The sequence below is a fragment of the Maylandia zebra genome, linkage group LG20 (assembly GCF_041146795.1).
Source record: "Maylandia zebra isolate NMK-2024a linkage group LG20, Mzebra_GT3a, whole genome shotgun sequence".
Lineage (NCBI taxonomy): Eukaryota > Metazoa > Chordata > Actinopteri > Cichliformes > Cichlidae > Maylandia > Maylandia zebra.
In genome coordinates, this window is record NC_135186.1 from 33,730,229 (window position 1) to 33,755,599 (window position 25,371).

Below are 25,371 nucleotides of genomic sequence, written 5' to 3' on the forward strand. Positions count from 1 at the left end.
GACATCAGGGACACCAGCCGGGTGGTCTGCAGGATTTCACTGTCCCAGTGAAGGAGTCTCCATCCATCCATCCATCCATCCATCCAACATCCATTCTCTTCCATGTATCCTTATCGGAGTCGTAGAGGGGCTGGAGTCTATCCCAGCTACCACAGGGTCAGGGTACACCCTGGACAGGTCACCAATATGATGCAAGGCTAACACAAAGAGACAGACAACCATTGGCACTCACTTTCACACCTGTAAGCAACTTAGAATGAATCAACCAATCAATCTAACCCCATCGATGGGTTTTTATTTTTTGTTTTTTTAGCATCTCTCTACATCTACAGAAACTCCTCAGGACCAGGTTTTAGATTTTTTTTTTTTCAAGCAACTGAACAAACTGTTCCTGTTAGACATCAAATCCATATTTTATAAAGATGTGAAGCTGCAGCAGCTGGAAGACCGAGAGGATTTAATCTGTAACCACCGGAGCTGCATGCCACAAAGCACGCCAGTCTCTCTCATTCCTTCGTCTCCCTCTACATAAACTTCATCTTCTTCAAATCATCAATATTTTATCATTTTAGTCCAACTGTTTTCTTATTTATGGTTCTTTCTGATTTTTAGGAGATTGAACTTTAAGAAAGGCTGATTTTTGGTTCTGTGAGACTAGACACAAACCTGAACAGGGACAACACAACCAAAGTTGAATCCTGCAGACAGACACCTGGTGGTCATGTGATCTCTGAGGCCCTCTCATACTAATATTGGGATTTTTCTCTATAATGAAAATATTGCATCATAAAGAGCAACAGAGTACGAGGAGCAGTGTTTTGAGTTCATGTTCTCTTCATTTAGACTGAAAGTTACTTTTAAAGGAGAGCCTGCTGATATATTGATATATTCGGTTATTACTGTAACCTCGGTGTTATGGGCAGCGGGTGCTGAAGGGGGATTGTTTGCTCTGATTTTTCAAGTTTTATTTATATAAAAAAATACAAAGTGCCTTGAAATCATAATAATTCTTATTTTTAACAGTAATAATCACAATAATGACCAGTTTAAGGTACTTTTTATTGTAAAATCGAGTCTTTATAACATTATTGTGAACTACACAATGATCGACAATCCCATTTGAGGAGCACTTGGTAACACTGGGGAGGATAATATTATTACATTGAAATCTATGTAACTATGTAATAATAGGCAAGAAACTGGGGATAATAATGTTATAATAAATTAATGCCTTTGAAGCAAAACCAGTTTTTATAGGACAGTAATATATTTGTAACAATGTCATAACCTGCTACCAATAAAATGACAATATCTTTGCATAATGTGCAAATTTTTATAAAGTGACTCGTGAAGAGTCAAAATTTCACATTTATATCTAATTCCATGTTAATAGCCTATTAAAGTAAACCTCAAGAAGAATGATGATAACCTGGAAACACATGTAATCGTTTATTTATAATTCCCTAAACAATGCAAAACTTCATTGTTCATTCTTAATGTGGAATTAGACAGAAACAGGACCACCATGCATGTTTTCAGTTAATATCACACAATGTTAAACACATTATTTATAATGTTACTTTCAAACAAAAAATACTACTGCAGACATAAGGTAGGATTTATTCAACCATTATTACATGGTAATAATATCTTGAGCCACGGGGCTCAAGAGTTGGGAGTTCGCCTTGTAATCGGAAGGTTGCCGGTTCGAGCCCCGGCTTGCACAGTCTTGGTCGTTTTCTCCTTGGGCAAGACACTTCACCCGTTGCCTACTGGTGGTGGTCAGAGGGCCCGGTGGCGCCAGTGTCCGGCAGCCTCGCCTCTGTCAGTGCGCCCCAGGGTGGCTGTGGCTACAATGTAGCTGCCATCACCAGTGTGTGAATGTGTGTGTGAATGGGTGGATGACTGGATATGTAAAGCGCTTTGGGGTCCTTAGGGACTAGTAAAAGCGCTATAAAAATACAGGCCATGCCATTTATCCTAATATGGTATGGAATCAACCAATATTATGCTCATACTATGAGGTTATTGCCACATGTCAAGATATAGAAAATTACCATTTTATTGCTGGCAGGTTATGATGTTGTTACCAAAACATCACTATACTACTACAAACTGGTATTGCATTACAGGCATTCGTTATTACCTGTTCTTACCCAGTTACATACATTTCAATCTGATATAAAACCACTAAACGGCTAAAACCACTGTTGACGCAAGATAAATATTTGGATATTACTTTGGCAATTTCCAGTAATTAAGAGGTAAAAATTTGTTTCCATACTATTACTGCCTTGTTTCAGCTTATTACCACACTGTCACCATGTTATTACCAAGTTGTAATGGAAATGACTCTACGAGGACAACACGTTCTGGATCAGCTGGAGTTCTCTATCTTCTGATCGCTGCGTGGTTCAGGTGTTGGTTTAATTTCCACAGCTGGTTTTTGTTTTTATTCAGAGTCACGGAGAGATAATAAGTTAATGCACTTTGCCTGTTTCCCCTGTGGACTCGGTCTTTCTGATGTACCGTGTGTGTGTGTGTGTTAATAATTAAAGGATGCAGCTGCTGAAAACTCTGAAGAAGCTTTCTGCTTAAAGGACTAGCAAGAGAGTTGTGAGAGTTGAGTGAATGTGCTGCAGTTACAGGCAGTAAAGGTAGTTCTGCTCTCTGTGATCTGCTGAACTATTCAGGATAAAATCAGATTTAATACAACCATGAATTTCTGATGTCTTGTCTGTATGCACAAATGCAAAAAGACCAGCAGGTTGGCTTGTGTTGGGATAGACCTCAAGAGCAGTTAAACCAAAGTTAAACCAACACAGAGCTTTGAAAGTCAGAGGTAATCCCAGCAGGAAGTCCAGCTCTGTCAAACTGATCCTTTAAATCCCTCCACCTGAAGCTTCAGTGTTCCCTTTGGGTTCATTAATATGTTGATTCATTCTGTCCTACTGTCAAACTGGATTATGTTCCTGCTATTTCTTTCAGCTCAGGTCCACGTCCATGTGAGAATGACCAACTTTTAGCTAAGTGTCCTAACTAGCTACACTCTGAGTTGTTGGGTCTTTAACTGTCTTGTCCAGCTTTCTATCAGCCAAATAATGTAGTTATTGTGCAGCTGGGTGTAGCTGCTGTTTCCCCTTAAAGTGGAGATGCCACATGTGGCCTCACAGAGATGAGCTGTTAAAGGTGACGTGGCCTGTCTGTCTCGCAGGAAGTGCTGGTACAAGCGTTTTGTTCAACGAGAACGGAGACGCTCCTGGACGCTACGACATCTTCCAGTTTCAGATGACCAATCACAGCCACCCTGGCTACCATGTCATCGGCCAGTGGACCAACAATTTGAGACTCAATGTAAGAAGAGTGAACATGAAAGTACTCCTGCTGGGTTTTAGTGTTCTGTCTTTCTTTGTGTGGCTGTATGCCTCTCTCTTTCTTCCTGGGTGTCTGTAGCTGGAGGAGATGCAGTGGTCAGGAGGGGATAGATCCGTTCCAGAGTCCATCTGCAGTTTTCCTTGTAAACCAGGAGAAAGGAAGAAGATGGTGAAGGGGGTTCCTTGCTGCTGGCACTGTGAGGTAAACGTGCAGCATGCATGCATCTTTTTATCTGAATTCTGAGAATTTATAATTAATTTGCTGTTTAGATCATCTTCGCTTTATCTGTGCACTATTATTAAAATTAGGAACATCCTGTCTTAGAGAAAGCCTGCAGTTGATGCAAGACGTTGCAGCAGAAACTAGAAATCAAAACTATTAGCTTCCTTTTATTGTCCCAACAAAATCTGACTACAGTTTAATATAACATCACTCTGCTGACATGCAAAGCCCTCAAGCACTAAGCTTCATCAGTTTTCTTCCTGTTAAAAAGATTTTTGTCCCTCACTGGCACCAAGTGTTGCACATTACAGATCACTGGATTCGAGTTTGTCTTCTAACCTGTCTTTTCTCTGATCGTTTGAATGTTGTGCTTCTAAAACCGATGACAGTCGTTCTTCAGTCTGAACAGTTTCTCTCCCCTGTCTGCAGCTGTGTGATGGGTATCAGTACCAGCTGGATGAGTTTAACTGTGAGACCTGTCCGTCAGACATGCGGCCGGTCCCCAACAGAACCGCCTGCCGTCCCACTCCCATCATCAAACTGGAGTGGAACTCTCCCTGGGCCCTAGTGCCTGCCTCTCTCGCTATGCTCGGTATCCTGGCGACCAGCGCTGTGGTTATCACCTTCATCCGCTTCAATGACACGCCCATTGTCAGGGCGTCAGGGAGGGAGCTCAGCTATGTACTGCTGACAGGTGTGTATCGGTAATTACATCATCAGCTGTGATGATGACGTCATCAGCTCTGAGGGTGCCGTCACCTGTCCGCCCCTCTCTCTCACTCGCTGCAGGTATCTTCCTGATCTACCTGATCACCTTCCTGATGATTGCGGAGCCAGGTGTGGTAGTTTGTGCATTCCGGCGCCTCCTGCTGGGCCTCGGCATGGCCATCACCTACTCTGCCATGCTGACCAAAACCAACCGCATCTACCGCATCTTTGAACAGGGCAAGAGGTCGGTGACCCCGCCCAAATTCATCAGCCCCACATCCCAGCTGGTCATCACCTTCATCCTCATCTGTGTCCAGGTGAGTCCACAGGCGCCACATGGCTTCCTGTTTCCGCCTATAGCATCTCCTCACATGATTCCCACTTTTTGTTCTCTGTGTGCGCGGCAGGTCCTCGGTGTGTTTGTGTGGTTTGGCGTCGCCCCCCCTCACACCATTATCGATTATGACGAGCTCCGCCCTCCGAACCCTGACCTGGCCCGGGGGATCCTGAAGTGTGACATGTCTGACTTGTCAATCATCTGCTGCCTCAGCTACAGCATCGTTCTCATGGTAACACACTGACCTGTAGCAGATACGTCAATGACCATCTTATAGAGCACAGATTCATCGATGTTGCTAGGCAACCTTTATCAATCCTGCTTGTTTCGCTGTTAGGTAACGTGTACGGTGTACGCCGTGAAGAGTCGTGGCGTTCCAGAGACGTTCAACGAAGCAAAACCAATTGGCTTCACTATGTACACAACCTGCATCGTCTGGCTCGCATTCGTACCCATCTTCTTTGGTACCGCACAGTCCACCGAGAAGGTAAGAACCAGGCCAAACCGAGCCAAGCTAGGTCAAGCTGCAACCAGAATCGGGTATATTTAAGAAGGCACGTACAAAAACATAGATATAATCATGTGACCTGACTTACTGGTTTGCATAGAGCTGTTTTGTGGTGGAGTGCATTACATACACACATTTACACACAGTTAATGCTGAGTAACGTGACGTTCAGATGCTGGAGTTTCACTCACCAAAACTAGACTGCAGACTTTTTAGAGTTAATCACACCGCGTTATATTATCTGTTAGATAATGGCATTAAGAATACTCCACAAGACACCAACAGCACAAATACAGTGAAGTGACCCAGTTCACTGGCACATATTAGCTGAAGTTCAGCAGAGAGTCTGAGCAGATGTGCTTCTAAAATGCATAATGTATTAATAATATGTAGATCTTTGAATTACATAAAAATAAAGCCACCATACTGCTGTTACGGTGGGGGGAAATAACCTAAGGATTACAAAGGCGTTTATGTAGCAGGTTGTAACATGTTTATTTCTGATCTAATTTCCTGTTTGTAGAAGATGATTCACTTTTGGACGCAGCCTCAGGTGGACATTCAAAGAACTGCAGTCAACTTGGTCAGAGCGGGCGGTACCAGGCTGACTGTCTTGTCAGCATATTGTTTTCGGGGTTAATCGAACTTCTCTGTCATGTTTTGGTGCTGGTGCCTCTGTGACGGACTTATCAGACAAACGCATGTCCATGCAGGAAGCCTGTGCTTTGATTGGACAAATTAGTTTTATTTTTATGCACTAATTACCAAATATCAGTCTAACACACAGGGTTCAAAATGTGAACGGTATGGCTGACATCATATTGGCTTCATCTGTTATATACATCAATAGATCCTCAGTTTTTCTTGTGACAGACCGTCAGGGAGATTGAACCCAGCAGACACATAAAAAGTCTTTTGATGCTAATATAAAAAATGCATTTCTTTACTCTCATTAACAAATAACCTGAAATGGTGAACCTCATAGGATCTCGTTACTCTTTAAGGAGGAAACCAGGAGTCACTGTTGAATTCTGGTGAGCTGTGCTTGAACTCTTTTCTGAACTCGTCCTTCCTGCATGTCCGCAATAGGACCTTCATCATCACGCTGAGGAAGGTCATGTGATATAATCGCGAGCTGTGCCTAAACGCTGGGCTTATTTATTTACAGCCACGGGGAAACACAAATACGTCCTCACCTGCAGAGCGACGAGCTCCTGCTTTTGTTTCCTGTGAGGGGAAAATTAAAACTGTGAATTGACCCAGAAATGTGGTGAAAGCGGGTTTTAGTGTATGTGGTTTAGTCTGAGCTGAGGGAGGGACGAGTCTTTAATGCTGCAGATAAACCGGAGCAGAATTAGACACAAAGTGGAGGCATTTCCAGGCTGAGAGGGGAACAGCTGGATTATACAGATTATGGACAAACACAGGACGTAATTATAGAATAACTTTTTTAAACCAAAGTTACAAAGAGCTCCACCAAACAGATAAAAGAGACAATAAAAGACTAAAATAAGAGGAAGGAAAGAGCAGCGTCAGAAAGAAGCACGTCCAGCAGATTTATCTCAGAGCGGAGAGGAAACCACAGGGGAAGAAGAAAAGAGGCTTCTGGGAAGAAGAGATTTAACACGAGTGCAAACATAAAGATACAGAGCAGACCATCCTCGTGTGTTTTTGCTTCTGCTCTTTCCACTTTAATAGCTCGGATCCTGTAGCCTGAGGTCACCGCTTAGGCCAAACTTTCATGGTAACAGCACAGTTTGCAGTCCTGCTGAATGATTTGGTGACATGTTGTCTGCATGTTGTGTGAAGCTGTACAGCAGACCACAGCAGCCAGTCTGGCAGGTGTTTCATTAGACCTGCACTGAGCAGCCCTCCTTCCAGCTGAAAACCAACCAGAGCTGCCAGAAACAGCACAGAGGTGAAGCACGAGCCAGATTTCCTCCGTGTTGGAGTCGATCAGCTCACACGGGCTCCTGCCTGTCACCGTCAGCCTGAACGGAATAAGCTGCCGTCACCACGGAAACCGAGAAACGCTAAAACTACATTAAGTGCGATTGTTTGTTTGTTTGTTTGTGTAAAATCCAGGAAAGAGTGTGCGATATTGTGGAGGAGCAATCACTAAAATTAGAATTAAAATCCTTCCGCCTCCTCCTCTTTTGTTCCTCCTCTGCTCCTCCTGCCTCACTCTGATAACATTCAGTCCTCCTCGCTCCTCGTCTCTCCTCCTCCTGCCTCAGAGTCGAGGAGTGACGGATGCTGGATGGAGGAGAAAATAAAAGAAGCTGTTTTTATTGTCGTCTTTTTTTTTATCTGAGGCCGAGAGAACAAACACGCACACAGAGCTGCAGGAGGATTAACGGAGAGAGGGAGCGTGTGTGGTTTTACTCTGACTGTGGGGACATAAATCTGTTTACACACTGTGGCCACTCGCCTCTCTTCTGGAGACAAAAACAGGTTCCTGTAAATCACTGCGGTTCAGCAGTAAGACTTCGAGTGAAGGTCAGACCCCAGAAAGCGAATCCAGCTTAGTGTGATATCGTCTGAAGTGATGGAAACACAGCTGTGTGGTTGAGGGAATTAACATGTCTGCAGGAGTTCACACGCACTTAAATAAAGCAACGCGATGGAAACTTGCTGGCACTGTGTTTGTGGGTTCCTGTGCGTGCTGCAGTGTGTGTGCTGTATGTATTTTATGTCCTCACATGTCACACACAGCATTGTGCAAATGTCCTGAACTCTTCCTTTCTTTATTTTTTGCTTCCAACAAGCCAGAGTTATTTTTTTAAACTGGTCTTGAACCATCGCTCGTCAGGCTTTCTGAAGAGGTTTTTCTTTGGACATTCGCTGCTTTTTCTCTCATTTTCAGTCCAGTTTCTGTACCTCATCATTTTTTTATTCATTAAAGATCTTAATGTTGACCAATGAATCATTCAGGCATAAAAACTCTCTCTATGGAAGTGTAGTGTCTACACATAACAGACAATTTTGTTTTGTATATTTAGGCACTGCTACTAACACACAATGTACTCACATTTCTTTAGCCGAATCTAGGAAAAATGGCAGAGATAACAAAATTTGACTGGCATGAAATATTATTTATGCACCGACGAGGTGATTCACAACGAGGTTGTAGCTGAAAACGTGGCATATCTCAGCACCGTGAGCAGTTCTCTTTCAAATTTGAGGAAACTAAACAAGTAGAGGACAAAAGAAGAAGTGACAGGCGTATAGAAACATCTACAGCAGATGAACCTTCAGCTGATCTGTCTACTGTTCGCTGAAGCCTCAGTAAAAAGGGAGACAGGAAGAAGAAGCTGAGGTACCAAATTATTCCTGAAGACTACTTAAAGAAATTACAGAAAGCTGCCTTGGAGATTTCAGCATGTGTTGAAGAACAAAAGTATTCATAACAAACTTTTATTTTCCAGCTTGTCAGTCTTGTACAAATTCAGTTTTTGTCTTAGTTTCTGTGTTTCCATCTATGTTTCTACTTGTTTTGATAAATTTCCTGTTTCACGTGAAGCATAAACTGGTAAACTGCACAGCAACACCCAGTACTGTTTACACCTCCGTGTTGCAGTGTGTGTTTTTGCATATTTCACAGGTGCACCAGTAAAACATTCGAATAGCAAACTGGTCGTCCAGTTGTGACCTTTAAAAAAATGTCCCTTTAAGCCTGATTTGGTCACAAATTGATTGAAATTCTTCTTTTCAGGCTGTTACAAAGGCTTACTGAACTCCGGGCGTTCACCGATATCCCACTGAGCAATTTTCTGCTGATTGGAGTTCTAAAGAAAATCTGCCTCGACCATGAAAATTTTAAAAAATCGTGACTGTTGGTGAATCTGCTGGACGTCGGGGTTGCTAGAAGTCAAAGTAATGAATTTGTACAGAGGTCACCTTTACGTGGACAAACGTTCTTCAGCATCAGCCTCTCTTTCCACAGATGTTCATCCAGACAGCCACTCTTACCGTCTCCATGTCTCTCAGTGCGTCCGTCTCTCTCGGGATGCTCTACATGCCCAAAGTTTACGTTATCGTTTTCCATCCCGAGCAAAACGTCCAGAAGAGGAAGAGAAGCTTCAAGGTCTGAGAGCATCTTCGTCTTCCTGTCGTTGTCGTTGCTTCCAAGTTGCTGTGTTGCCTCACAGTTGCTGTGTTGCTGTGTTGCAGGCTGTTGTCCAGGCTGCCACATTGTCTCAAAAATCTACAAGTGACAAACAGAATGGAGAGACAAGGATTGAACCTGACAGAACGCAGTAATGCTGCAGTAATACTACAAACTAAAGGTACTGAAACTACAAACTGTACACACTGACGATCGGCCTTTGTTTGAGATGAGTCTTAAATGTGGGATAATTAGAGCTCCCCTTTATTGCCATTGGTAAACTTTTCCAATATTTAGCTTCTTCCTGTCAGCACAGTTTGTTCGGCTTATGAGGCATCTCACAGTGCCCTCTGGTGGTGGTTCTTTTGCTAACGCAACAGTGTGGTTAACCTTCAGCAACTGCCCCTCTAACACCAGTGTTGGATGAGTGGATGAAGCTGTCCACAGAGGCTGAGCCTTTTTTCTTTACCAGGCTGTTAGGTCTCCTAACATGTGAGTTTATGATAATTCACTCATTTTTAGAGGCAGCTTCAAGTGGCCATTAAAGGAATTGCAGTTTTTTGCACTTCCGCCTTTGTCTGGTACTAGTAAGAGACGGGCAGGATGTGAGGAAAGACAACCCTGAAGCTGAGATGACTCCAACACTCATGTGAATTTATTCTGCTGGTTTGCTGATAGTCCAAGACTCCTGCATGGATGGCAGGTGGAGGTTACATGTGTCTAATGAACAGAAGGCAGACGACTCCTGGCTCGTGGAAGCCACTGCAGATATTTTTGGAGCTTCTGATGAATATTTCAGCCGCTGGTTAAAGATTTATCTTGATGTTAACAGCTGAGGTTCTTTGTCCTCAGAAGCAAGGCACTAGCACTAACGGGTGGCGGTTCTATTCCCTGTGGAACAGGGCTTAGCATAGCATCTTATTCCTCTTCTGTATTCTCTGCTGGCTGATGCGACTGCTACCTTTCTCCTCGGGGAAAAGCACCAGACTGTTAGCCACAGGGTGAACTTAAGAGAGCAGAGGAACACCATCTTTGCACGTCCAGTGGTTTCCAGTGTTGTGTTTGATCAGCTTTCAACTGTTACACAACTCTGATTATTGCTGATAAAGAGGTTCTGCTGCTTCTAATTTGGGGTTTCATGTTTTCAAATTTGAAACCCTAATCGATGGATACTCCACAGCTGAGCTCTCATTCACTTCAATACAAACTGCACGTTGTCCATGTACTCAGCTCCTAAAGTACATTTCTGAAGGCAGACCATAATGCAGACACAAAGGATTAATAGAAAGGGATGCCAACACAGAAGATGGGTGGGTGAAGTGGAGCAGGAAGGATAAAAAGTGATTTAAAAAATGCATTTTTCTGCACTTACAAGAAGTCATAATTACTGCATCTTCTAGGTTTTGTTTTTTTTTATTTGCTTCAAACTTTGATATATAAGTTCAAGACATTAAGATTGAAGTTCTAGTCGGTTAAAACTGTTTTTATTATCCAAAATCTGCAGAAAAAAATCAAGACTCATCAGACCAGGCAACGGTTTTGAGCCTTCTATTGTTCAATCAGTGGTCCCCAACCCGTCCGTGAGTCGCTTGGTACCGGGCCACGTGAAGCTCGGGGGGCAAATTTATGGTTTTCAGGGTTTTTATAGTTAACTCGGTTTCCCTGGGTCTTTTCCTGTGTTGTAAAATGGTAAATGGCCTGTATTTGTATAGCGCTTTAATAGTCCCTAAGGACCCCAAAGCGCTTTACACATCCAGTCACTCACCCATTCACACAGTGGTGATGGCAGCTACATTGTAGCCACAGCCACCCTGAGGCACACTGACAGATTTGTAGTTGTGTCTTATTTTGAAAGAAATATTTACACATTACCATAGCAACCAGAGAGCACTAAGGGGCAGAGAGCAGGATGTTACTCTCAATGTTGTTGGTGCATTTCAGGTGGACACCATTAATAAAGTTACACAATTACACCGTGAATTCGTGTTTATTATTATATTTACAAAATACCACAGTTTTTGTCTCAGTCGTATCGTTTTATTTTGTTGTATTTATCCGCGACACCTTAAAGGCTGTCTGACATTAAACGGGTCCGTGGCCCAAAAAAGGTTGGGGACCGCTGCCTCAGATCACCTATCTTCATTTTCAGGCACATAGATTCTTAAGATCAGGAACTGAATCTCTAACCAAAAATGTCAAAAGCTAAAATGACTTTACTTTTATGAAACAGGAAGTTGTGATGTTTTACAGTGTGCAAAGAGTGTGAAGTGTAAAGCCCATGTCAGTCAGGATTTATGTTTGTATCCTGCAATTGTCTCAAACCTGATTGGCTGATATCCAGTTTGTTCTTAATAAACAACAGCACGATGTTACACTCCCACCACCTGCCTGTAAATAGCAAATGTTGTAGCACTAAACTTTTAATAAATGCCCATGTTTGGTTTTTTTTCTAATTTTGGAATTTTTGTTGAATAAGAGATGTGGAGTAGGATCTTTTAACACTTCATTATGTGTCACTGGTAGATCGTGCTCAGCTGTTTGCAGGTCGGACAGAGAATCAGAGCAGGCTGGGTGTAACACCGAGCACATACCTGTGTGTCAGTTCAACAGCTAGGTTTGCTCTGCCCTTATAAGACATTCAATCTGGTAAAGTGGCGACATACTGTCAGTCAGATATGGGTCACTCTTCTGCTGGTGTTTTCTACAGCTTCAGTCAGAAACAACAGTGAGAGAGAGAGAGAGAAATGGACAGTGCATCAGCTACATTTTCTTTAAATCATATTAATAGTTTCATTGTCATTTAGAAAATGCTTCACATTTGGAAATCCACAGATAAAAGCAAGTATCAGCACACTGCGTATAATAAACACCTGTGTGTGTGTGTGTGTGTGTGTGTGTGTGTGTGTGTGTGTGTGTGTGTGTGTGTGTGTGTGTGTGTGTGTGTGTGTGTGTGTGTGTGTGTGTGTGTGTGAGAAACATCACCAAGATTAAAGAGTGCAACTAAACCAAACTAAAACTACCTGATTATTTATGACGAGGTTGAACTTTAAGATGTGTTTTCAGCCAAAACATCTACAGGAGGCTGTTGCACCACCTCAGTGCAGCCTGGTGGTTTTGTGTGGGTAGCTCCCGAAATGCACAAAACATTCGTCCTTTGGTCTCGTGTGGACCTTTCAGCACCAGTTACATCCTGTAAATCTGGAGTTTTACAGTAAATGCACTGGAAAGACTACATCAAACCAGCTTCTGGTTCTTGCAGTCTGGTCAGTTTGTAATAGATGTGAGACTGCAGAGAAAAGTGAACAATGGAAAACTAAAGATTACTGATGATTTTAGCTCCGCCAGCTAAAGGCATGCAGGTATCACTGGGTCCAAGTTCATGTCCTTGGAGGTTCATATATGGACCATGTGCTAGTCAGTGGTACCCTGACCGCTGTTAGGTACCAGGTTAAAATCCTCACATTACTGTCAGTCATATCCTGATGCACTGGGTCCTCAGTTCATCCTGGTCCAGGACAATGTCAAGGCCAGTGTGTGTAGACAGTTCCTGGATGATTAAGCTTCTGACAGGACAGACCTGCATCCAACTGAGAACCTCTGGGATGTTATGCATCCAAATAACACCACAAACTGTACACTGTACACTCACTAATCATCTATTGTTGACTTCTACAGAAAAATGAAGAGGTTGCATATTCAGATATGTTTAGTTGCCATCAGATTAATGAAACGAGCGCATGTCAGACATAAAACTTCTTTCACCTCATTGTCTGATCGACTCCTGCTTCTTTCTGTTCAGACGTGTGCATGAGATTCAGGCATCATACCATTAGAGGTTTGTGTGCCCACCTGCAGCAGACTTTCAGATCCACACTGCAGAAGACAACCCATCACTTTCAGCGTGGCTCGTTGCTCCGATAAATAAATACCAACGTCTGCTGACTGCTCAGAGTGCAGCACAGCAGCTGGCTGTCAGCCTCACCTGCCTTTAGTTCAAATCAATTTTATTTTCAGTCCCAAATCCAAAGTTATGTAACGCAGAGCCACTTTTTCATAGGAAGGTCAAGACCTTCGGTATTAGAGTGAAAAAGCCAGCCATTCTCCACTGAGCATCAGATTAGTGCCCCTGCTTTACATGAGCATTCAGGACGTGTTGTTTTTGGTGTTGGTGACGGAGGGTGGGCCGTCACATAGGCAGGCACTTTCACACAGTTAAAAATTAAATCAAAAAGGAAATGTGAATAATAATCAGGACTAATGGAAACGTGTCAGGTAACACGACTCAAGCACTCACTCGTTTTTTGCTTTTTTCCCCTTAGGTAGCTGTGGACCAATCCCCATGCAGAGCCTGATGACATCATCATGAAGATCACATGGTCACACACACACACACACACACACACTCAGAACAACAGTACACTCAAGTGCATAATATTATGTCAAAATGAAACTATCTGCTGGAGCATCAGGGGTTCCTGTGGGTTCAGGCAGAAAATCTTCATCGCTCATCTGTGAAACTTAAATACGAACAGGAAATGTTACAGAGACGTGCGCTAATTGGCTCAAATGATTGGCTGAAGCATAACATTGGTCATTATGTTGACGATGCTCTGTTGTCACTAAAGAGATAATATCAGTGAGGACAAAAAGTCACAGTGGATCCTCTAACATCTCAGAGAGGTCACGCTGAAGCGCCTGTAGCCTCTCCCTTTGATTAAAGCCACACGGTGACCTTTCCACAGCTCTCAGATAACCAGGTAAACCTGAGAACTTCCTGTCTGAAAACAACTGACAACTTAACAATACAAACAGAAGATTTTTGTCTCATGAAAGTGAAAACCTGAATGGGTTAAACTGGTCCACAGCCCCGTTTGTGGCATATCCTGTGGTCAGTCTGATTGGCTCGGCTGTTCATCCCAAGGTTCACCCCCCCCCCCCCCCCCCCCCCCCCTCGACTTTCAGATAAAGCAACACCGGGACCCTCATTCATAACCATTACATACACACAAAACTAGGCCTGAAACAGTACGGCACAGGTAATATTTGTGATCTAAACTCTCATTTTGGAAACGAGGGAAAATGAAACAGAAATACGACACATTTTATTTCTCACTTTCATCATTCCAACTTATTCCTAAACACTGAAATCAGTCATTTTATCATCATTTTCTCCTGCATTAAACCTTTCAACTAAATCAACCAGCTTAAACTTCAAATCAAATTCTGTTTACCACGGTCACCATCACACTCACCAGCCCTGGAGTGCAGATGAGAGGCCCAGGCTGTGTGCTGTGACTCGGAAAAGGTAAACCTGAGGATTTCCTGCCAGGACTGTTTCTTTTTTTTTATTATTCCTTTTACACTAATTATATTTGGTGATATAGCTCTGTTCTGGGACACGTCCGCTCTTAAAAGCAAATATGTGTAAAGCCTAAAGGCAGAGAACTAAACAGAGCAGCCACCGGTGACAGTGATTGTTTAAGTCAGAAGTAGCATGAAATAGAGGTGTTGGGGTGGTGGTGGGTATCAAAGTGGCTTGCAGAGATTTTTCAAAAAAGGTGTGCCGAATGGCACGCACTGGAGTGAGCTGATATACTGGAGTTGCTGGCTGAGCTTGACTGAGTGGCAAACCAGAGCTAATGTTATGTCTACTTAGTGGAGTAGCTCAAATGAAATGCATTATGATGCCGGGATGTAGCAGCTGGATTCTGGAAAATCAGACTCAGTTTTTCCCCAATATTAACCTGTTAACCTGTCAGAAATTTTCTTCACCTCACACAAAAAACACGATCACCGACTAACCAAGAAAACCAAGTCCCAGTTTTAGTGGATCACAAAACATTTAATAGTTGTGAGATTTTTTTTATTTCAAAAAGGAATTTTCATATTTTCTAGGAAATATTTAAAGACTTTTTTTGTTTAAACTTTGAAGAAATCCAATATCTCAAATTATCAGGACATTTCATTCTGTCCTGATAAGTAAATCATTAAATAACTTACTATTAAGACGGCATAATTACTGTGTATCTCTCAGTCTAGTTGGTTGCTGAAAAACCTGGCTGTTCAGAGTGATGTATAGACGCATATTAATGGAAGGTCGGCTGTAAGGTAAAGGTATGCCTGGAGAAAAGGCAACAGGGATGACCACAGCCTCGAAAAGATTTACGAGAAAAGTCAGTTCGAGAATATAAGAGCTTCACAAGGATTGGGCTAAGGCTGGTGTCAGCGTGTCAAGAATCACCACTGATTCATCGAGTCACTCCTGAACCAACGACAGCACCGTAAGCATCTTACCTGGTCAAAGGAGAAAAAGAGCTGGACTGTTGAGCAGTGGTCTGGTTTTAGAAGAAAGCACATTTTGTGAAAGTCCAATCCTAGGATGCTAGAGAAAGTCCCAGAGTCTGGAAGAAGAGGTGAATCCAAGGTGTTTGAAGTCCAGAGTGAAGTTTGGAGTGTCGTATCATCTACTGTTGGTGGTCACCCACTGTCAGGTGCCATTCGGTTCATCTGGACGCAGCATTTTCAACAGGAAGAACATTTCTTAACATTTCTTAAGTCATCCAAGGGAGTTCTTCAGTCTTCAGCTGACTGCAGGTTTCCCCAGCGCTATCAACAGACTCTTATGAAGACTCTAGAGCGGCTCTTCCTCAACTTCCTCCGACCACAGGTACAACATGCCCAGGACCCACTACAGTTTGCATACAAGGCGGGTGTCGGAGTGGAGGATGCCATCCTGTACCTCCTACACAGAGCCCACTCGCACCTGGATGGGGGAAAAGGCACGGTCAGGATACTGTTTCTTGACTTTTCCAGTGCCTTTAATACCATCCGGCCCTGTATGCTTCAGGAAAAACTGAACAGGATGGAGGTGGACCCCTGCCTGGTGGCTTGGATCTCCGACTACCTCACCGACAGACCACAGTACGTCAGGCTGAAGGACATCACGTCTGACACTGTGGTCAGCAGCACAGGAGCACCACAGGGAACTGTGCTGTCCCCTCTTCTCTTCACCCTGTACACCTCTGACTTCTGCTACAACTCTGAATTATGCCACATTCAGAAGTTTGCAGATGACACGGCCATCATGGGGTGTATCTGGGATGATCAGGAAGAGGAGTACAGAAGTCTGGTGAGGAACTTTGTCGCATGGAGTCACACAAACCACCTGCAACTCAACACCTCAAAGACTAAGGAACTGGTTGTGGACTTCGGGAGGTCCAGAGAAGGTCCACTGCCGGTTCAGATAGAGGGGGAGGAGGTGGAGGTGGTCAACAAGTACAAGTACCTCGGGCTGTGGGTGGACAATAAACTGGACTGGTCATGCAACACAGAGCACCTGTATAAAAAAGCCCAAAGCCGACTGTACTTCCTCAGGAGGCTGAGGTCTTTTAACATCTGCAGGAAGCTCCTGAGGATGTTTTACCAGTCGGTGGTTGCTGGAGTACTTTTCTATGCTGTGGTGTGCTGGGGGAGCAGCACAGCAAAGAAGGACTCATCCAGGCTGGAGAAACTGATCAGGAAGGCTAGCTCTGTGGTCGGCATGAAGCTGGACACTCTGGTGTCAGTGGCAGAGAAAAGGACATTAAAGAAACTGCTGGACATTATGAACAATGTCGGGCATCCTCTGCACACGACCATTAACAATCAGAAGAGTCTGTTCAGTGACAGGTTGCTTGTCCCCAAGACAAGAACTAACAGACTTAAAAACTCCTTTGTCCCACACGCCATCAGACTGTTTAACTCCTCTCTGGAGGGGAGAGGGAGGGGAAACAGGAGGACAAAGGAGGGGGGAACAACTAAGCTGTAGTGCCTCTTCACCTCACTGTGCAATACCTTGTGGGTGGCTGTAGCTCAGGTGGCAGAGCAGGTCAGCCACTAATCAGAAGGTCGGTGGTTCGATCCCAGGCTGCATCCTGGCTGCATGCCAAATATCCTTGGGCAAGATACTAACCCCATGTTTGCCTGGTGGTGGTCAGAGGGCCCGGTGGCGCCTGTGTCCGGCAGCCTCGCCTCTGTCAGTGCGCCCCAGGGCAGCTGTGGCTACAATGTAGCTTGCCATCGCCAGTGTGTGAATGTGTGTGTGAATGGGTGGATGACTGAATGTAGTGTAAAGCGCTTTGGGGTCCTACGGACTAGAAAAGCGCTATACAAATGCAGGCCATTTACCATTTGTGCAATACTTTTTGTAAATAGTCAACAGTGCAATAGACTCAATACTTGAAATGTGCAATTCACTTGTATTTTTATTTTTTATTCCTATTTATTCTATTTATCCCCTTTGTATATTTTATTTATATTTCCCAGAGGAACCCACCCGAGGGATTAATAAAGTTCTATCTTATCTTAACAGTACAGATTCAGTTGGGTGGCTGAAGCTCAGGAAGCAGAGCAGGTCACCTGCTCCAGTCTGCATCCTAAATATCCTTGGACAAGATAACAGCACATATTAACAATCATGAAACTGAGCTTGTAGATTGTTAAGCAACGGTACTAGTTTTGGTTGTAAGATGGTGAGATATGTACTCTGAGGCCCCCTCTCTGGTGCAGAGATGGTCTTCCCTTTTTCATGTAAACCGCCTCCTCGACTTCCTGCTCAAACTTGTGTTCCTTCCTGTCCAGGATGCACACATGCTCCTCTCTGAAAGAGTGGTTGCTTGCCTTCAGGTGTAAATAGACTACACAGTCCTGGCCTGATGATGTATCTCTTCCGTGTTGTGCCATTCCCTGAGTCAGCACTTGTTTGGTTTGCTCAGTTCAGAACCTGATCCATGCGCCGGATTACTTTCTGGCATGGAGCGTTTTCACGTTTGAAAGCCACAGAGACCTGATGTACTGTAAAATATGTCTCACCTGTTCCAATACTTCTGACTCATAATGGCTTACCGATGGTTTCTTTGGGTATCTTACTAGTTTTGACACATGACCAGCTGGGATAAGCACATTTGATCTGGGTCTCTTTGATTGGATGTTCTTCTGCTTCTCTGCCCACTTTGTCTGTGGGACTGGTGTTCGCTCTGTTTTGCAGAGTCCTGTGTAATGTGGTAATTTCACAGTCTGAAAATGCACAGCTGTAATTTTTATATCCTCTCTGGTGAACGTGATGTGTGTGTCCACCAAGTTAATAAGATCAGTGAACTGTGGCTCATCCTGAGATTTGATTTTCACCCAGGTGTCATCCGCATACCTGAACCATTAGCTCGGTGGTGTTTCAGGAATGATATCAGAGCCCTCTTCTTGACTTTCTCCATATGCAAGTTAGTCACAATAGGGTCATGTGGAAAACCCACGGTGCATCAATGTGTCTGTCTGAAGTCCTGGCCTTTGTATATGAAATGTGTAGCTTGAAGTAACAGCTCTCAAAAATCTGAAACCTCACATTCAGCCTTGGTTAAATAATGCCACCCAAGCACTCAGACGGGTGTGTAGGAGAGCTGAACAAAAATAAAGGATAGACTTCTGGTGTCTTTTCATGTTCTTAGAGAGTCTCTGTTAAATTATCAGAGGCGTTCCAGTAAAAACAAAGTGTTTGTCTGATATTGTTTCTCACAACTGTCACAGACGACCCTGTTTTATTCAGCATTATTAACTCTGTTGTTAATCCTCCTGGTTCCTCCTCTCATAGAGTCCAAAGCAGTAGATGAGAATTTGCTTTTGATGCCAGGATTGTAAGTATTCGGTCTCATATCATCCCTCCTGGCTTTGACCCATCGTTTCACACATCCTCTGTTGCTTTTGACCACTTTGAGTCTGTGTCTTTGCCCCTTAAAACCCACAAAATGTCTCCTGGACATTCATCTTGGCGACTGATGGATATTTTTGGCACTATAGCAAAGAGTTTACTCACTATTATCAATGGCCGTGGCATACTGTGGTGGAGTCTATTGTTTAAAAGCAAAACCTTGAGCCCACAGTTTTATCCAACTTCTGACTGATTTCTAAACTTCTTTCTAGTCTAAGGTCCTGGAGAAAGCTGTTTTCCTTCTCTCTATTCCTTTTTGTGTCAAAGCAGTGTTACTGAAGAGTTTCAGAATAAAAGGGGCTGGAATGGTTTAAATCTTGCTTTACCAAACAATTTTACAGCTTAGGCGTGCATCTTCCTTTCTTATGTGGAGCCACTCGAGTCCATTCTTGGTCCTTTTTTCATTTTTAGATGCTTTTAGATGCTCTGGCAGTTGACAGTATTTTTATTCTTTGGCTTTTAAACCGGACTGCGTTCCGATGACTTTTTATCCACGCTGTTTTACTTATCTTCTAATCTTTTTTAGATATACAGCACTTTTTACATCTGTTGTTTTCAAATGTGCTTATAAATAAACTTGACTGGACAGAGACACTTGGTTGGTGTCGAGGGTGGGCTTGTCCTCTAATCTCTTATGAGCTGGTCCGGTAGCTGCAACACAAGTGAAGAAGATGTAACGGCCTCATAAGAGGCCATTGTTTCATCTGGTGTCGTCCAGCGTGATTCGAATGTTGCGTTTGGTGCTGCACACGAAGCGATTCAGGACCAAAGCCAGAAACTTGGAGATAGGTGACAGAAATGATCATATAAAGTTGGGGAAACCTGCAGTCAGCTGACATGAGTGATGAAACCTTTTTTCCCACAGACAATGCTGAATCCAGATGAACGAAATCAACTTTCTGAGATTTCCTTATCTGGATCATTGAGTCTACACCAAGACATCTACCAGGAGGTTTTGAAGTAATGTTTCCTTTCACTGAAAGCTTTATGGAGAAGCCAAATTCCTTTTCACCAGGACTTAGCACCACTCACAATGTTAAAACTGCTCCCAAATGATTTGCTGACCGTGTTATTATCATGTTATTATCATGCTTAATCATACAGCCAACTTGCCTGATCTGGATCCCACAGAGAATCTGTGGAGATTGTCAAGAGGAAGATGAGAAAAACCTGATCCACAGAAGGCTTCTGTCAAAGCAACCTGAGCTTCAGTAACATCCATACCTCCATGCCACGCTGCATTGATGCAGTAATTCATGGAGCCTCAAAAGAGTACTGTGTATACAATCAAAACATAATAAACTACACATTATTACATTATTATTATTATTATTAAAATATATTCTGTCCACAATTCTAATTTTAACCTTTGATTTTATATATTTCGGGTTTTTACTCAAAATAATTGCTTCATGTTTATTGAAGATGACAAATCTTTTTATTATTATTATTATTATTATATAATAGATACAGTTTTCAAAGGTTTCTGCATTTCCTTTTTAGATTGATCTTTGGAAATATCCTAATAATTTGAGATACTGGATTTCTGATTTTCATTAGCTGTAATGTTTATTAGCCATAAACACCAAAATGAAAACAAAAACCATCATTTTTAGTCAAAATATTCAAAAGTTATTTATTGAAATTACCACAAATTTATTTTTTTGTGATATTCAATGGTTTTTAGATGCACTAGTAGATTGTAGCAACACGTGATCCTGTTAGTTTTAATTTTGTTTTGTGGAAAATTACTGCAGTTAACACAACTGTCCTGTCAAATAAAAAAATAAATGATGTTCACGTGAGAATCCAGAGGTGAAGGTACTGTAGTTGCCATAGTTTCGGAAAGTTGTGGGTCATTTTCTCTGGTGTAAACGTACAAATACTGCAGATAAACTAATGCGCAATGATGGTTAAATGGACTAGTACTTAAATGGCACTTTTCTATTCTTTTCCTCCCTGACATGCGTGTAAACATGTTTTATGAATGAGGCTTCTGGACTCCTGTTCGCGTAGCATTTATTTTATGAAGAGGATTTAGTTTGATGGTGAAGTCACGCGAACCAGCATCAGTTTGATGTTGGCGCTCAGACTCAGATCGGTGTGCCAGATGTTGATGGTCAGAGGAGTTCGGGATGACTCACCTTGTAGGTGACCAGGATTTCTGCCCCGCTCACGCTCAGTAACGTTTATTCAATTCAGTTTTATTTATACAGCGCTAAATCCCAACAACAGTCGCCTCAAGGCACAAATTTTATCCAGCTGCTGCACAGACTTTATGTGTTTTAAACCAGCTACCATTTGAAGACACATAAAACATTTCTACAAATATATGCATCAGAACCTAGACACAACTGAAATAAGCCAATGACTGCTCAGAGTGGGCGTGGTCATAGACAGGAACCAATCACAGTGCTCAGTGTCCTGGATTAAGACCCAGAGAATCTTCTGCAGCTGCAGCTCCATCGTTGCTTTTAAACCTCCTCATTTATTCATCCATTCATGTCAAAGTGTTTCTTTTCCCATCTCATTCAGACAGGATTTAATATTTCAGACAGAGCAGGTGATGAAATATTAGTCTGATACTCAAACACCTGCAGCTGCTGGTCCAGGATCTGGTCTGGGTTCTGGAGCCATGAAGGGTTTTTTGTTTTTTTTCTGAGGTTTCTAAATTCATATTTAGTTCTTAAAAATGGAGTTCACATCCAGATCAGCCCTCACGCACTGCAGGAAACATCACATACATACAGAGGATTCACAGATAAACGTGTGGGTGCTGAAATCAGTAAAAGAAGAAACAGAGCACGAGAAGGAGAGAGTGCAGGAGGAGGATTAAAAGCCTGCAGTGAAATCCTGTCTGAATGAGCTTTTATTCTGAAAGAAAAAGAAGACCAGCAGGATTTTCACAATAAATTGGTTGTCAGAGAGACAGAAAGCTGCAGGTCAGCAGCTGATTAATTCGACCCTCACTTTTCTGTTTGTCTGTGAGGACCCGTGATTTCATACTGTACTGCCAAAAGTACGTGGACGGCACCGGCTGGGTGTAGCCAAATATTTAGCATCTTGTTGCCTGTTAAAGAAGAATCTCCCAGTTTCCATCTGTGGTGTGCAAAGATGATGTGGTGATGTCATAATGAAGTGTTCATTATTTAGACGAGGTTAGTTTTTTCCAGGTTAAATCAAATATTAATGACATGTCTTATTTTATAAAGACTGAAAGTTTTATCTTGAAATAAACACTTGTTTTACTTTATATTTATCATGTAATTAGACGACTTTTTGAGGATGAGATTACTGAAATATTTTAAGGTACTGCTGAAAGATTATTTTTGCGGTTTTAAAGTTCGTCTTGAGAAACGTCATCAGTCCTTTTGGGCGTTTGTGGTGATTTTACAGTTTAGTTCCACATAAATGTGTTTTTAAGGGATTTGTTGTGTTTGTGTTTTTAACACAAACAGCTGCATGTTACGCTGTCATGTGTGTACAGCTGTCCACATACTTTTGGCCATAAACTGTTTCTATATTTGCTGTGTTTATAAAGTTGATGTGATCGTCATTTCTGCACTGACAATAAAGGTTTCTGTTAAACTGATCAAGGATTTATTATTGTTATTATTATTATTTATTTTAATAAGCTTAAGAAAAATTATCATTTTTCTTTCTCTGAGGCGTCCACGAACTAAATTCTCAGACACATCAATGTTTCTAAATAGATATGGAAACAATACAACCACCTTCCACCACTTTAACCCAGTTAATTTGCAGTTTTTATTTCCTTTTATCAGAGGTAGCCTTCATCATATTCCCCAAATAATTTTTGCATATGACTTTCAACTTTTGGCGGAGTACAGAAAGCAAAAGATGGTGACCAGCTCACCAGCAGGCGACATCTTCATCAACATGTATCAGATTCCCCCTAAAGAGGGACATCTGCTCACCCTGAGCGGCACATGGGGGACTGAACAAAGCAGAAAGGGAACACATTCAGTGTAAAGAGCTGGTTTAGAGCAGAGTGCATTGGTTTTGGTGATCACGGGGCTCATGTGCAGCCCTGGGCCCGCCTACTGATGTATTACATGAAAAATGGCTGCACAGTAAGTTTAAACATTTCCCTTCAGGTTTATTTCTATAGTGCCAAATCGAAACAGCAGTTGCTTCAGGCTCTAAAACTCTACAATAATTGTATGGACAAAGTTTGCATCCAAAATTTTAATAACGCAGAAGAAGGAAGCATAACACAGAAATACTTAGCAAATATATTTGGACATTGACACGAGTTTATGTTTTTTTCACCTGTTTACTGAAGCATATTCCAATTCTAGTTATATAATGGACATAATGTGCAGACCCTCAGCTTTCATTTGAGGGTATACAAATATTTATGGACCTACCTGTAAATGACTGAAAGCTCAAATGATCATTTTGGAGGATTTCTGGTTATTTTTATAAATTATATACACTGCCAATTTCCAATATATGTATTCCCAGGACACTTTAAACTGTAAGGTAAAATAAATAGCAACGATCACAGAGATAAAAGCATGTGGAGAGAAAAAAACTCCCTTTTAAAAGGAAGAAGCTTCCATCAGAACGGACACCAAATATCTGCCTTAAAAGGTTGGAGTAACTGGAAAAGAGAAAAGATGAACACAAAGGCCCAAAGGGATGACAAACAGCAAAAGAATATATGAAAAACAACTCAGCAGGTTAGTGGAGCCATCAACCAAACATCAGGAATATGTAGGTCCAGTGTCAGAGATTCCTTTCTGTGGGAATTTATATTATTCCAGGAGAAAGGCACAGAGATAGAGCACAAACTGTTGAAGAGAGAAGACAGAAAGGCAACGGCATGCAAGAGCAGTACATAAATAAATTCAATGAGTGCGAAGGAAATTAGAGATGAAGAAAGCTCCTCCGGGCCTATAGCGACAGAACTAATGCATGCTTCAGGGTCACATTTAAAAATATAATACAGACTAAAAGCAACACAGCTGCTGCTGCCGGTGCTGAAGGAAACCTGGAAAAATGTGACTGTGAACATGTGAGTTAATATTAATAGGATCACTGGGGAGGTGAGGAAGCAAGCGTTGCATCCATTCATTAGGTGAATATTTGAAAATGTCTGGAAAAGTGAAACAGCTGCAATAACACAATCTCCACAGCTGCAGACTCCGAGGTAACGTCAGCCAATGAACTAAAATTCTTCTTTGTGCTTTGATTGTGCGATTAAAGTTTAGTTATTATGCTTTTTTTCTTATTCTCTGTCTTGTGTTACGATGATGGATGTTCACTTTAAACATGGCTGAAGTTTTCAATAATAAGTTTGGCCATAAAAACGATCCCTATGAGCCAAAACCTCCAACATTTTATTCAACAGCGGTGCCGGGTGGAGATCAGCTCCATTTCATTAAATGTATGAATTGTTTAATACAGTTTCAAAATGCAGTTCTGGTTGTGTTTAGAGGTCGTAGGAAGAGTGAATACACAAACAACAAGTAAATGATTTCAGGGTCTGCAGTTTAGGATCACATCCCTGTACAAACACTATGAAACACTCGGACTGCAGCTCAGCGCCGTCCCTGAGAATCTCTTTTTCACAGTGATGTTAATCAGTGAAAGGTGTTGAAAAACTCCTTAATAACTCTCACAAATGGCACACTGAGACCTTTTAATGCCATATTCCTGAGAACTTATTGCTTTCATATGAGCTGAACTGATATCTGGAACCTAACCTGCTTTCACTCAGGCCTCCATCCAGAGGCAGACATTTGAGAAGCCTCAAACTGAACCAAATCCTTTCTCAGACAGCAGATGAAGACAGCATGAATGTAGAACATTTCTAAGTAAAATAATAATAAAAATTATGGACAGTAGGTTTGTTTGTTTTTTGTAAGTCTCGCTTATGTTTAGGTGGATTTCTGTTGAGTTGCTGCCACCTGGAGGTGGACAACAGAACCTGCACAGATCGAAACTGGACAACAGTACATATTTGATTCTATTATGCGCAAATACATACCATTCATCTTACATTAGTGTTGAAAAGGATGATGATGGTGACCCTGAGAGGAAAGAGAAAAAATGCTGCAAAAGCTTTAAAAAAAATCAGGAAAGAAAATGGAAGTGTTTCTGGGACACTTGACTGAACAGCTGCAAAGAACTGCAGTGAGGCACGTTCAAAAGAAGCAGAGGGTTCATTAGTGTTGTGAGATCTAAGGATGTAAGGCAATGAGTGATTTAATCACATTATTCGTTTAATACTCTACACACATGTTTGTTACTGTTTACTGTTAGCGTGTCACTTCCCCCGGCGTTCAGTCAAGTTTTTGTTTCCCAAGAAACGCTTCTGTTTTCTTTCCTGATTTTTTTCCTCAGTT

General features: G+C 42.2%; 1 protein-coding gene across 1 annotated transcript in view; it reads left to right on the top strand.

Annotated features, from left to right (window-relative positions):
• The window catches only part of grm6a (glutamate receptor, metabotropic 6a), a 34,278-nt gene extending 11,689 nt beyond the window's left edge, over positions 1-22,589 (top strand). Inside the window, exons 8-16 of the mRNA XM_004568143.3 lie at positions 3,215-3,354; positions 3,454-3,576; positions 4,027-4,291; positions 4,387-4,622; positions 4,713-4,874; positions 4,980-5,129; positions 9,097-9,237; positions 9,324-9,439; positions 13,578-22,589. Of these exons, the coding sequence (XP_004568200.1) occupies positions 3,215-3,354; positions 3,454-3,576; positions 4,027-4,291; positions 4,387-4,622; positions 4,713-4,874; positions 4,980-5,129; positions 9,097-9,237; positions 9,324-9,413 (1,307 nt within the window). The 3' untranslated portion in view covers positions 9,414-9,439; positions 13,578-22,589. The remainder of the gene's footprint in view (positions 1-3,214; positions 3,355-3,453; positions 3,577-4,026; positions 4,292-4,386; positions 4,623-4,712; positions 4,875-4,979; positions 5,130-9,096; positions 9,238-9,323; positions 9,440-13,577) is intronic.
• Positions 22,590-25,371: the final 2,782 nt, after the last annotated feature.